Source organism: Oryx dammah, unplaced genomic scaffold (genome assembly GCF_014754425.2).
Source record: "Oryx dammah isolate SB20612 unplaced genomic scaffold, SCBI_Odam_1.1 HiC_scaffold_27, whole genome shotgun sequence".
NCBI lineage: Eukaryota > Metazoa > Chordata > Mammalia > Artiodactyla > Bovidae > Oryx > Oryx dammah.
In genome coordinates this window covers 44,330,963-44,345,111 of record NW_024070211.1, presented here as the reverse complement: position 1 = coordinate 44,345,111, position 14,149 = coordinate 44,330,963, and the positions used below count along the sequence as shown (strand labels likewise).

Genomic DNA, 14,149 nt, shown 5'->3' with positions numbered 1-14,149 from the left:
GATTCTCCAGGCAAGAACACTGGAGTGGGTTGCCATTTCCTTCTCCAATGCATGAAAGTGAAAAGTGAAAGTGAAGACGCTCAGTCGTATCCTACTCTTAGCGACCCCATGGACAGCAGCCTACTAGGCTCCTCTGTCATGGGATTTTCCAGGCAAAAGTACTGGAGTGGGTTGCCATTGCCTCCTCCGTGAATAGCCTTAGATATACTTAAAATTTTTGAATTTGTAGTTTAAAAACTTCCCCTGTGCTTTGTTGCTCAGTTGTATCCAACTCTTTGTGACCCTGTGGACTGTAGCCCACCAGGCTCCTCTGTCCATGGGGGTTCTATAGGCAAGAATACTGGAGTCAGTTGCCATGCCCATGTCCAAGAGATCTTCCCAACCCAGGCATCAAACCCAGGTCTCCCGCATTGCAGGCAGATTCTTTCTCATCTGAACCACCAGGGAAGCCCAAAAACTTCCCCTAAGCAAATGTAAAACATTTTCATTTCTCATGTCTCCTTTGTTTTATTACCATAACATTAAACCTTTTTATATTTTAAGCCCAACAGCACAGCTTATGCTGTTACTGTTTTATGCACTTGTCTTAAAATCAATTGAGAAGAAAAAAATATGTAATTATGTTTTCCTTTATATTCCTTTATATTTGCCTGCATAATTACCTACCTATACACTTTATTTCTTGGTGTACATTCGTATTACTATCCGGTGCATTTCCTTTAAGCCTGAAGGACTCTCTTCAGTATTTCTTATAAGGAATGTCTGTAAGCCACAAATTATCTTAGTCTTTTGTCATCTGTGGGGGTTTTTAATTTGTCTTAATTTTTGGCTGCTCTTTAAAAAACTGAGGTTTTTTAGTCTATTCACAGAGTTGTGAAACATCACTACTATCTAGTCCAAGAACGTTTCCATCACTCCAAAAGCAGATATCTACTTTTCAGTTCAGTTCAGTCGCTTAGTCGTGCCCGACTCTTTGTGAGCCCATGAACCGCAGCATGCCAGGCCTCCCTGTCCATCATCAACTCTCAGTGTCCACCCAAACACATGTCTATCGAGTCAGTGATGCCATCCAACCATCTCATCCTCTGTCGTCCCCTTCTCCTCCTGCCCTCAATCTTTCCCAACATCAGAGCCTTTTCAAATGAGTCAGCTGTTCGCATCAGGTGGCCAAAGTATTGGAGTTTCAGCTTCAACATCAGTCCTTCCAATGAACACCCAGGACTGATCTCCTCTAGGATGGACTAGTTGGATCTCCTTGCAGCCCAAGGGACTCTCAAGAGTCTTCTCCAACACCACAGTTCAAAATCATCAATTCTTCGGTGTTCAGCTTTCTTTACAGTCCAACTCTCACATCCATACATGACCACTGGAAAAAGCATAGCCTTGACTAGACGGACCTTTGTTGGCAACATAATGTCTCTGCTTTAGCACTCGGTCCCAATTTTCCCTCTCTGCATCCTCTAGCAATGGCTTGTTGGCTTTCTTTTAGTATGGATTTGCCTGTTTTCAACATTTCACATATTTCATATAATATGTTGCCTTTTGGTATAGGTGGCTCAGGAGGTAAAGAATTTTCCTGCAGTGCAGAAGACTCGGATTCAATCACTGGGATGGAAAGATCCCCTGGAGAAGGGAATGGCTCCCCACTCCAGTATTCTTACGTGGAGAATTCCATGGACAGAGGAGCCTGGGAGGCTACAGTCCCTGGGGTCACAAAGAGTCAGACACAACTGAGCGACTAACATTTTTACTTTTTTTCCATAATATTTCCAGTATTTATCCAGGTCATTGCATCTGACAATATTTAATTCTTTTTTGGCTAAATAGTATTCCATTATATGAATATATTATTTTTGTTTATCTGTTCATCAGTTGATGGACATTTCTGTAGTTTCTATTTTTTTAATGATTATGAATAATACCGCCTTGAATATTCATGTATACATTTTTGTGTCAACTTACGTTTTCAGTTATTTTGAGTATCAAAAAAAACTTAGATTTGCTGATCGTGTGCTAATTCTATGTTTAACCTTTTGAGGAATTATGAAACAGTTTTCAGAATGACTATGCCATTTTACATTTCAGCAATGTTTGAAAGTTCTAATTTTCATATTAGATTCTCCAGTCCATTCAATCGTCTGTTATTCTCTCTTTTTTTAAAGTCTAAATTAATTTATTTATTATTTTTGGCTATTCGGTATCTTTGTGGCTGTGCAGGCTTTTTTTCTAGTTGCATTGTGTGGGGGCTGCTTTCTAGTTGTGGTGCACAGGCTTCTCTTTGCAGTGGCTTCTTTTATTGCAGAGCATGGGCTGTAGAGCACGAGAGCTTCAGTAGTTGTGGCATGCGGACTCAGTTGCAGTTCCCAGGCTCCATACCACAGGCTCAGTAGTTGTGGCACATGGGCTTAATGCTCTGCAGCATGTGGGATCTTCCAGGGTCAGGAATTGAACACGTATCTTCTGCATTAGCAGGCAGATTCTTTACCACTGAGCCACCTGGGAAGCCCTTTCTGTTGTCTTTGTAAAATTTATTATATCATTCTAGAAGGTGGTGGGCTTCCCTGGCTCAGATGGTAAAGTGTCTGCTGGCAATGCGGGAGACCTGGCTTTGATCTCTGGGTCAAGAAGATCCCCTGGAGAAGGAAATGGCAACCCACTCCAGTATTCTTGCTTGGGAAATCCCATGTACAGAGGAGCATGACAGGCCACAGTCCATGGGGTCTCAAAGAGTTGGACACAACTGAGCAACTTCACTTTCAGAAGGTGGTATCTAGTGGTTTTAATTTGCAGGTCCCTAATGACTAGTTATGCCGAGCATCTTTTCATATGTTTCTTGGCCATTTATATGTCTTTTTTGGAGAAATGTTTATGAAGATCTTTTTTGCACTTTTTAATTGGGTTGTCTTTTTGTTACTAAGTTATTTTTGTTGTTGTTGTTACTGAGTTATAAGTGTTCTTTGTATATTTTAGCAACAAGTCCTTTATTAAATATGGATTTACAAAAATGTTCTTTCCATTAAATTGGGTTTTTCACTTTTTTGTTGATATTGTTAATTTTGATGAATTTCCTTTTATCTATTTTTTCTAAGAGTTTTATATTTTATCTCTTATGTCTTTGATCCATTTTGTGTTAATTTTTGTATGTGGCATGATGTAGATGTCTGTTAATTCTTTTGCATGTGATTCTAGTTGTCTGAGCACTGTTGCTTTCTCTTTGATGAGTAATTTTGCTGGTTATAGAATTCTCGGTTGACAATTTATATACTGTATTGTGATCCTTTAAAGTTATTCTTTTTGTCCTTAGCTTTTATCACCTTGACTTTCTGTCCATGTATGGATATCTTCATGTTTGTCCTGCTTGGAGTTCACTGAGCTTCTTGGATGTGTAGATTAAATTCTTTCATATTTGAGAATTGCTACCATTATTTTTTCAAATATATTTTGGCCTTTTTCTCTATTCTCTCCTTCTGGATCTCCCTTTGCACTTATGTTGTTTTGCATGATAGAACCCTCTGAGGTTCTTTCATTCTGCTTGATTCTTTTTTTCTTTGTATTCTTCAGATTGGACAGTTTCTTTTTGATCTATCTTCAAGAGCTCTGCTTCTTTCTCCTGCAGATATACTGTTGAGTCTTTCTGGTGAATTTTTCATTTAGTTATTATATTTTTCAATTTCAGAATTTCTCATTTGGTTACTTTTTATAAATCTATGTATAATTACTATCTCTTTATTGTAATCTCTCTATGAATAGACATTTTTGCCATAATGCACTTTGGTTCTTTAAACATGGTTTTCTTTAGTTCTTTTCATGTATTTTTATGATAGCTGCCTTGATGTCTTTGTCTAAGCTGAACTTCTGAGGTCCTCCCTGAAATAGTTTCTTTTTACTTCTTTTGAGTTCATGGTCCATAGTTTCCTGTTTCTTGCTATGTCTCATAATCTTTGTGAAACCCATACATTAAAAAAAAAAAATTATATCCACTTTGGTTTCTGATCTCTCCCTTGTTTTTGGTTGTTGTTATTTTATTTTTGTTTGTCTAATGACTTTGGTAGATTAAGTCTGTGGAGTCTGTTTTACCTGTAGTGAATGCCATTGATGTCTGCACTTACTGGGTTTTTGTTTTGTTTTATTTTTAAACCTCTGCTTGTTGGGGGTTGCCTCTGGATCAGCATAGCTTAGTGGTCAGCCAGTAATTAGTTTGTACTTGTGTTAAACTCCTTGATCAGTAATACTGCCACTCTTTGCCAGTGGATCTGTAAGTGGTTTAGGGAATTCATTCAAATCTGGTGATTTACACATCTGCCCTGACTTTTACTATGATTGTAAAGCCTCACATTCAGCTAAGAATGAGTAGCTAAGTCTCAAGTTTATAATTATTCTGAGCATCACTTTGTTTAGGTTATAAACAACATAATGGCAAATATTTCTTCTGAACTTATTTTAATATTACAAACTGACCAGTTTCAATAATATCTTTCGTTGGCAGTTCTTTATATAATTTTAATGATTTTAAAATATTTCCTTGAATAGTTTTAGCAAACTGAGTAGATGTGGTTGTCTAGGGAGCTCGTTGATTTGGGTAGATTTTTTTGGTCAGCCTTTTAACGGGGTTTTATTTTCTTTCTTCAATGACTAGTGAATTCAGTGGATGTCAGTCTCATTCATTTTCAAATGAAAAGCCAAAACTCCTTCTTTCATAGAATATAAATAAGCAACAGACTAAGTACTGCGTTGTTACTTATTTCTCAATTTCATCACTGTGAACTTTAGAATTTCACTATTTAGGAAAACATTCTTAGGTTTTTTTGAGCTTAGCTTTAAGGATTGCAGTATTACCTGTTAGGTTGGTGAAATATGCAGTGGAATGTTTTTTGTAGAAAATTCAAGTACCCTTTCTTGGATAGTGATTTCACAGAAATGAGATTTGAATTTGAATATGATGTTCTTTTCCATTTACCCAGAATTCATTGTTGGATCTTTTTTGTTTTTTTTTTTTTTCTTCAGTGATGAGAAAGAAGAACAGAATCAAAAAGAAAAATTGATGTTATCAGAAGACTGTGAACTCATTACAATAATTGATGTAATTCCTGGCAGATTAGAAATCACTACTCAACACATTTACTTCTATGATGGCAGCATTGAAAAAGAAGATGGTGAGGAGTTCTGGGGGAATAATTTCTGTTGTTTAATAGTTAAGTATCCAGTTTATCAATCATTAATGAGAAGAAAACAATAAGATGGGCCTGTAAAATTGTAGTCTCTCATGTAAAAGGAGAAATGGAAAGTCATTGTGGGTTTAAATTCATTATTCAACAATGTACTGAGGGGAATGCTTCTTTTTTATTATCAATGTTTTTTCAAAAGGTTTACCTAGTAGGGATTGCTATAAATTTAAGTTATAAATGCAATATTTTATTTATATATACTCTTGTTCCTATAGGCTTTTCACCTAATCCTTTATCTGAAAATAAAAAGATATTTAAATCTAAGCTGCTAACATAAAGAGAAAAGGAAAATGTTTCTAAGATACAATATTCAGAGTTATTCTCTATTCCAATGGAAAGGAAGTAGAAAAAGCTATAGAATTTTAAAACAGTTTTAAATGCAACACATTTAACAGATGGTTTTTATCATATAGAGGTTGAATTCTTTTTCCCTAAATGCTATTCTTGTCAGGAAAAGGAGATTATTTTGTGCATAGCATATGTAACTTTATGTGGTCCACAGTCACAAGATTTTTTTTTTGTTTTCAGGAGTAGGCTTTGATTTCAAGTGGCCTCACTCTCAAGTTCGAGAGATTCACCTACGACGGTACAATTTAAGGAGGTCAGCCCTTGAGATTTTTCATGTTGACCAATCCAACTACTTTCTCAATTTCAAAAAAGAGGTTTGTAAAAGGCTACCTTTCTCCTAGACTGTTAGCTTGAAATAATTTTCCACCTAGTAAGCTGTAATGAAACTTTACACTCTGCTCTTGCACTGAGTCAGAATATTAGAGAAAAAAGATACATACTTTGGGACTAAGCAGCATATGAATTTTTGTTGGGATTTATGTTTGAGTGTTTGGAGGATATTTTATATACAGATAGATAAAGAATTGAGTAGAGTTTTGAGTGTCAGCAAATAGATGTCTCACATTGTGAAATACTATGGTATATATATATATATATGATATAATTGGATTTATGAAATTAGATTGGGTTGAATTCAACAATAATGGAGTATGTATAATCAGAAAAAAAAATAATGGAGCATGTAGTTCTTCTAGGAATAGCATAAATTCTTAAATAGTATAAGCAGTTAAGAGATTGCCACTGAATTCAGGTTCCCTGGATCTAAAACCATTCCACCACTAGCAGTGTAACCTTTGCCACATTACTTGCTCTCAACCTTCCTTCTCTTTGGCATATACTTGAGGCCAGACTTGCATCACAGTTTGATAGCTTTCTTTTACCTTGCTTAGCTTTCTCTCCATTTTCTTTCTCTGGTATCTCTCCTAATAAAATCCTTATGTTCAATTCTGTCTTAGCATTTGCTTCTCAGATTACCTGGATTCAGTTCAGTTCAGTTCAGTCGCTCAGTCGTGTCCGACTCTTTGGATTCAGTTCAGTTCAGTTCAGTTCAGTCGCTCAGTCTTGTCCGACTCTTTGCAACCCCATGGACTGCAGCACACCAGGCCTCCCTATCTATCACCAACTTCCGGAATTTACTCAAACTCATGTCCATTGAGTCAGTGATGCCATCCAGCCATCTCATCCTCTGTCGTCCCCTTCTCCTCCCACCTTCATTTTTACCCAGCATCAGGGTCTATTCCAATGAGTCAGTTCTTCACATCAGGTAGCCAAAGTATTGGAGTTTCAGCTTCAGCATCAGTCATTCCAGTGAATATTCAGGACTGATTTCCTTTAGTAGGATTGTCTGGTTGGATCTCCTTGCTGTCCAAGGGACTCTCAAGGGTCTTCTCCAACATCACAGTTCAAGAGCATCAATTCTTTGGTGCTCAGCTTTCTTTATAGTCTTAATTCTCACATCCATATGTGAATACTGGAAAAACCATAGCTTTGACTAGACGAACCTTTGTTGGCAAAGTAATGTCTCTACTTTTTAACATGCTGTCTAGGTTGGTCCTAACTTTTCTTCCAAGGAGCAAGCGATTAGCAGAGTCAGTAACTTTTCTTCCAAGGACCTGGATTAGCAGAGTCAATAACTAACGTTCTATTCATTTGAGATCCAGGTATATTTATAAATGAGATCCAGGTATATTTATAAATGATTTGATTCAGACCTTTGAGGAACATTTTTCTATTTTTACAAAAGAGTAAATTTTCACGATTAAAAATAAATATTCACCCATAGGAAAATACAATGTATGTGTTTTTTAGAAAGCTATTTATGTAATTAAACTAAGCACATTCCTGTTGTATGTAGTTTTTTTTTTTTTTTTTTTAATTTATTTTATTTGGCTGTACCAGATCTTAGTTGCAGCATGTGAACTCTTAGTTGTGGCATGTGGAATCTTGTTCCCTTACTGGGGATTGAATCCCGGCCCTCTACACTGGGAGCTCGGAGTCTTAGCCACTACACCACCAGGGAAGTCTCTTGTATATAGTCTTTAAAGCATATTTATATGTGGTACCTAATCTTCATAACAATCTTCAGATTAGATATGGAAAATTCCATTCCTTTTTTTATAGATGAGGAAGCTGAAATTCAAAGATTAATTTTATTTCTTTACATTTGCATAGCCCTGAACAATCCACAAAACTGTAAAGGGTAAGAGATTATTATATTGAATACACAAATGAGACTCAGTAAATTAATTGATTTGTCCAGATGATTAGTAAATGACAGAACTAGATTTGAACTGGAAGTGAGCTAGTTTTCTGATAAAATGTGTGATGATTACTTTATTAATATACTGTAACATTCTAAAAAAAATGTATGTCATAAGTTTGTTAAGCCTAGTAAAATAAAGAAGTTAAAACCATAATCTTCTATTTAAGTGAAATGTTCAGATTAGGCAAATCTATAGTGACAGAAAGTTTAGTGGTTGTCAGAGGATGAGAGGGAAATTGGGGAGTGATGGCTCATAAATATGTAGTTTCTTTTGAGGATGACATAAATGTCCCAGAGTTAGATGATGTGAATAGTTGCACAACTCTGTGAATATTTTTTTAAAAAAAGAGAAAAACCTCACTGAATTGTATACTTTAAAAGGGTAAATTTATGGTATGTGAATTATATCTCAGTAAATCTGTTAATCAAGCCATAATCCTGTTTTGTCTTATTCTGTTTTTAACCTGTAAAGTGCTGTTTTTTTAATAGGTTAGGAACAAAGTATATAGCAGACTGTTGTCGCTTCATTCTCCAAATAGTTATGGAACCAGATCACCCCAGGAGTTGTTCAAAGCATCAGGACTGACACAGGTAGGAAATTTTAAGTCACTGTTTGGTGTTAATTTTGTATCTTAGACTTTTGCCTAGAAGTAAATCTTCCTTCTGACTATTTTATTTTGATCATACAGCTGCTGTTCTTTCATTCAGGTTGATCTTTTGAATTGACTTTGAATCTTTCTGTTTGCCTCACACATAAGAGTGCCCTGTCCTCCAGCTCCCATGTCCTCCAGCTCCCATATCGTTCAGTTCCTGGGCATATCTTATAACTTCTTCTTTCATTATAATGTTCTTTTTAAAAAAAATAACGTGGGACTTTTCTTAATAATAAAAATCCATGCACAAGAAAAATGAAAAAATACAATACACCTTGGACTACAGGCAGAGGAAAGTTTCTCCTATCTTTCTATCTGCCAAAACTAACTAATGCTTCCACGCATTTTATCCTCATATGATCCCAACATCTCTTGAATTTGTACTGTCAAAAGCCAAGGAAAGGCTCTTGTTTTTTGCTCTCTGGTGTTGTTAGTAGTTTCCTAATTAGGTTCTCTGCCTCCTGGCTCTCTCCTTCCTCCTACATATGTCTTAATCTTAATCTTTAAATGTTGCTCTTGTTCAAAAGCCATCAGCAATTTCTTCCTATTGTTTATGGAATAAGCTTTATTTAAAAGTACATTCCCTGCTTTCTGTGGTATAAACTTTATTCATTAAAGTACTGATTCCTCAATTTAGCACATAAGTATTATTGGACTTTCTATATAGATAGATTCATTTCTCACCATTTCTACATGTCTTTTGTTTAAAGCACACAGTAATCTTTAAAGTGTATGTTAATCTGTATTCAAAAAAAATGTTTGAGCATACTCATACTGTGTAGAGTAACTAGTAGGCTAAATATAACAATTTGATTAAAAAAATGATTATGTCTTTCTTTAGAAAGTTTTTTATCTGTTATAGCAAAATCCCACCTATCTTTACTGTATAAAGGAATTTTTCTGAGCAGAGATATAATAATATAATGTTATTTAAAATTTGTAGATCATTTAAGTACATTGAGATACTGATATTTTAATATTTATACTTAGGAAGATTTCAGTTAATGACAAAAATTTTAAATTTGGGCAGTCCTTCTAGCATTAAACATTTATATTCAAATAAAATATTTTTTTAACTAAAGGAAAAACTTAATTATTATAGGAGATCTTTTAGACTGCTGTGTGAGAACTTTCTTTTCCTTTTCTAAAGACCAGTTTTTAAAAGGAAGTGAACTTAGGAGAAGTATGGTGATTTTTCTCCCTGTTAAATCTTTTTTTAAAAACTTCTTTTACCAGAAAGATGATATAGTGGATGCAAGATTATTTTAGTACTATCAGTAATAGTTATTGATTTCTAAGAGATGTAGACTAATTTTTATTTTTTCTGTGTTATCTAGAAATGGGTAAACAGAGAGATATCAAATTTTGACTACCTCATTCAGTTAAATACAATGGCAGGACGAACCTATAATGACCTTGCACAGTATCCTGTGGTGAGTTTTATAAAAATCCTGTAAATATACACTTGTCTTTCAATTTTATTATATACAAACATATAAGTGGCTTATATCTAGTTTTTATTTTTAAAAAGATGTAAAAACTATTTTTGCCTTTCTATTTATTTCTTACCCTGCTATTTTCAAGAAGTATATAAGTATGAAGGGCATTTTAAAAATGAAAGCTTTTTTCTTTCACTTCATTGAGAATATTTCAATGGAATTATAGGAGATAATGCTTCTGGTTATCAAGCTAAAGATGAATAAACATTTGCAACAGGGAAAAAGTAAAGACTGTCCCTTTTTGTCTTTAGAAAAGTGTTTGATATTAGTTATGGAGCTGGTAGCGTCCCTTGGAAAGAATGTCTAAATTGTAAATTGTGGCTCTTTTAGTTCCCCTGGATTTTACAAGATTATACTTCAGAAGAGTTGGATCTTAATAACCCATCTGTATTTCGAGATCTATCCAAACCAATTGGGGTAGTTAATGATAAAAATGCCAAAGCCATGAGAGAAAAGTAAGTGCCTTTCATCCGCTTTGATAGATATACCCATAGCAGTTTGAATTTGTATTGATTTCGCTTATGGCTAACCAAGTGTTACTTTTCAAAAAATGCACAACTACTTTTGCTAATTAGAGTCTGATAATTCCTTCACTAAGTTTTCTTGAAAATGTTATCAGTTGTCTTTCAAATATCTTGACTATAGTCTGTGTCCCTTCATTATCAAATTTAAATTAATGTTGTTTAGAATTTCTTTTCTCCTTGTAGTAAGAGAGTGAAATCATAAAAAGAAAAACAAATATCATATATTAATACATATGTATGAAATCTAGAAAGGTGGTACAGATGAGCCTGTTCGCAGGGCAGGAATAGAGATGCAGACATAGAGAACCGACATGTGGACACCGGTCGGGAGTGGGGGAGTGGGGGTTGGGGTCACCAAGTGTGGGATTAATTGAGAGCGTGGCACTGACATGTAAACAGAACCTTGTGTAGCATAGATAGCTAGTGGGAAGCTGCTCTATAGCATAGGGAGCTCAGCTCTGTGCTCTGTGATGACCTAGAGCGGTGGAATGGAGGGTTGGAGGGGAGGGAGGCTCAGCAGAGAGGGGATGTGTATATGTATAGCTGATTCACTTCCTCGTACAGCAGAAACTAAAACAACATTGCAAAACAATTATCTATCCAATTAAAAGATAAAAAGTATGTGTGCAAAGGTGGAATTCTTTATCCCTAGGTATTTTAGACTTAATAACCTACTAATCTAGCATTTACATCTGATGTACTATTTTGGTAGATACCAAATTAATAATGCTAATCTTTTCAGTAATAATGTGAATAAAAAACAGTGAAATGTAAGAAAATTTAGAAAGTAACATTTGAAAGGAAAGAAAATATTTATAGTTATATATATTTATGATCATCCTGTAAGTGTCTCATAATTTTTTTTTATTCAAAACAAGTGGCTGACAAGTGAAAGAATAATTTTAATTTTCCTTTTTCTCCATGTGAACTTATGGATAACTTCCAGGAATAAAGACAAAAGTTTTTGCAAATAAAAACTTAGTTGTAGATTTTTTTGAGAGTTGATAGTACATTATTTTTTTTCCTTTTTATTTGCAAATATTCCATAAGACCTTTTAGCAGTGTTTAATATTTGATTTACTAATGGAATTTTATTGTATGTATATTACCTCACTGCTGTTATTCAAACTATTAACACTGTTCCATAGGAAATATATTTCATATAGGTTAACTTATTTTATAGATAATAGAGGATACAATTTAATTTATGTTTCAATAGTATATTTTTCTGCATAGGTACAAATGACTTTGGCCTAAAAAGTCTTTTTATTCTCCTGAATATTAATGATTTCTATGTAAAAAGGAAATTGACCTTAGCGTGACAAATTGATTAGTATTTTGGTTTAAAATTTTAATGTGTATTGCTTCCAAAAAACTGTTCATTGTTATTTAGATTTTATGCCCACTAACTCAGATGTCACCATTCAGAACAATTACAATATTAGTGATAGTGCTTGAAGAGTTATTATATATATGCCCTTTGCTAGTAATCTGACTTAGGCTTTCTTTCTATTCCACTGTCTACTTTTATTTATTTAATTTTATTGGAGTAGAGTTGATTTACAGTGTTGTGTTAGTTTCAGGTGTACAACAACGTGATTCGGTATACACACATACATTCATTCTTATTCAGATTTTTTCTCATATAGTTTATCACAGAATATTGAGTAGGGTTCCTTGTGCTATAAACATCTATTTCCTTCTTCTACCTTTGTACTATTAGACATTCATTTTCACAATTCTTGACTGACCCTCTGTATTTTTTTCTATTACCTTGGCCATACTATGATGTCTAATTTTCACATTCTTATAATAGCAGAAAAATAGAAACAACCTAACTATCTATAAATAAGTAGTTAAATTGTTATGTATTCTAAGATTTTGTAAAAATTTTTTCTTGAAGTGTAGTTGATTTACAGTGTGTTAGTTTCTGCTGTGCAGCAAAGTGAGTCACTTATTTATTGTGTAAGATGTTAGTAGAAAATTGTTAGATGAAAAAATATGCTAGGTGTAACAGTTTTATATTATAATGTATTTTATATTAAAATATATATTAAGTCATAGTTGACAAATGTTTGCCAGAGTGTTGTTATATATTATCTGTGGAAAGTACAGTTGTAATGGATTTTAAATTTCTTTATTTTTGGTTCTCTGTGATTTCTAATCTATCTGTAGTGAAAATAATTATTGCATAATACAAAAGTATTCCAAACTCCACTATCAGTGCTCCTTTATTGTTCAGAAAGTATTAGTAATTTTTTTCATTTATTAATGTGATGTGATGGTATGAATACATAGCCTCTTAATAAACTGTTTTCAGCAATACAATACAAGCATCTGTCCTAAATTAATTTTACTCTTGTGATTATAACACTTTAGTTTCTGTTTTTAGATATGAAAATTTTGAGGATCCTATGGGAACTATTGATAAATTTCATTATGGTACTCACTATTCAAATTCTGCTGGAGTTATGCACTATCTTATTCGTACAGAACCATTCACCACCCTCCACATCCAGCTTCAGAGTGGAAGGTATGTTTCGGGTAAATAAGCTGTTTTCTTAAGACTATATGATAGTGTTGAAAACTCTTTGCCTTTGTGTTATGTACTGTTAAGGGTTTCCTGGTGGCTCAGATGGTAAAGAATCTGTCTACAATGCAGGAGATGATGGCTACCCACTTCAATGTTCTTGCCTGGAGAATTCCATGGACAGAGGAGCCTGGTGGGCTACAGTTCATGGGATCACAGGAAGTCAAGCACAATTAAGCAACTAACACTTTCACTTTCATATACTATTATAACAGGACCTTACCTTTTTTATTCTCCTCTTTTTAGGCTTTGATTCATATAATAGCCTCTAAATAAAAGTAGCCAAACTACTTTGAAAATGGGTCACTCAAACTGACTTACACAAATGACTTTTAAGGCAAATTCCACTTTACTGTTATCCAGTGTACTTTTGTTATTTTCAACTGGGTTTAGGAATCTACCAGAGATTCAGACTTAGAACTGATTTAGACCTTGATCCAAAACATCTACCAGAGATGTCTAACCAGTGCCTCTGAAGTCCTCCTAAAAATATTGATCAATAGGAATAAAAATAGAGAGGAATGAGGGTCCTTACATTATTAGTAGCAGCTCAAACAGGTCTGCGATGCCACCATATTATTGTATCACCTGTCTGTATTATACCTTACCTAAGTTTCACGTTTTCTTATTTATCCTAAAGAAAGAAACTTCTTCAAGAATCCTCCATTCCCCAGCGTATCCTCCAGGTGCCTCTCCACTTGCTCTCATTTTTGTCTCCCTGTTGCCTTATTCTTTAATATTATCCTTTGCCTTTTCTGACCAATCAGAAACTATGTAAACATTGCCTGTTCTGCTCTCTTTCCATGTAACATTTATCTCTCAAAATTAGCCTGGGTTCCTTATTCCTGTTTTAGTTGACTGAGCCTTGTCTTTCAAGTAGAGGCTTAGATCACTACATATCTCCAAATGTTATGTTTGCCATGAAATCAGGTAATTTTCCTTCCAGGAAAGTAAACCTGGGCCTCTTCAGCTTTTAGTGATTTTATAGCTTTTAAATGATTTTTTTAATAAGGCTTCAAAAGTAGATTCTGTTTGTGCTTCAGAGGA

The 14,149-nt window shown here is 34.4% G+C and overlaps 1 protein-coding gene across 7 annotated transcripts in view; it reads left to right on the top strand.

Moving 5' to 3' along the window:
- The window catches only part of NBEAL1 (neurobeachin like 1), a 164,060-nt gene that overhangs the window by 112,264 nt on the left and 37,647 nt on the right, over positions 1–14,149 (top strand). For all 7 annotated transcript variants that reach the window (XM_040228771.1, XM_040228768.1, XM_040228765.1 and 4 more), the window contains 6 exons: positions 5,005–5,153; positions 5,754–5,887; positions 8,326–8,427; positions 9,827–9,922; positions 10,319–10,443; positions 12,905–13,045. In XM_040228771.1, coding sequence (XP_040084705.1) covers positions 5,005–5,153; positions 5,754–5,887; positions 8,326–8,427; positions 9,827–9,922; positions 10,319–10,443; positions 12,905–13,045 — 747 coding nt within the window. The remainder of the gene's footprint in view (positions 1–5,004; positions 5,154–5,753; positions 5,888–8,325; positions 8,428–9,826; positions 9,923–10,318; positions 10,444–12,904; positions 13,046–14,149) is intronic.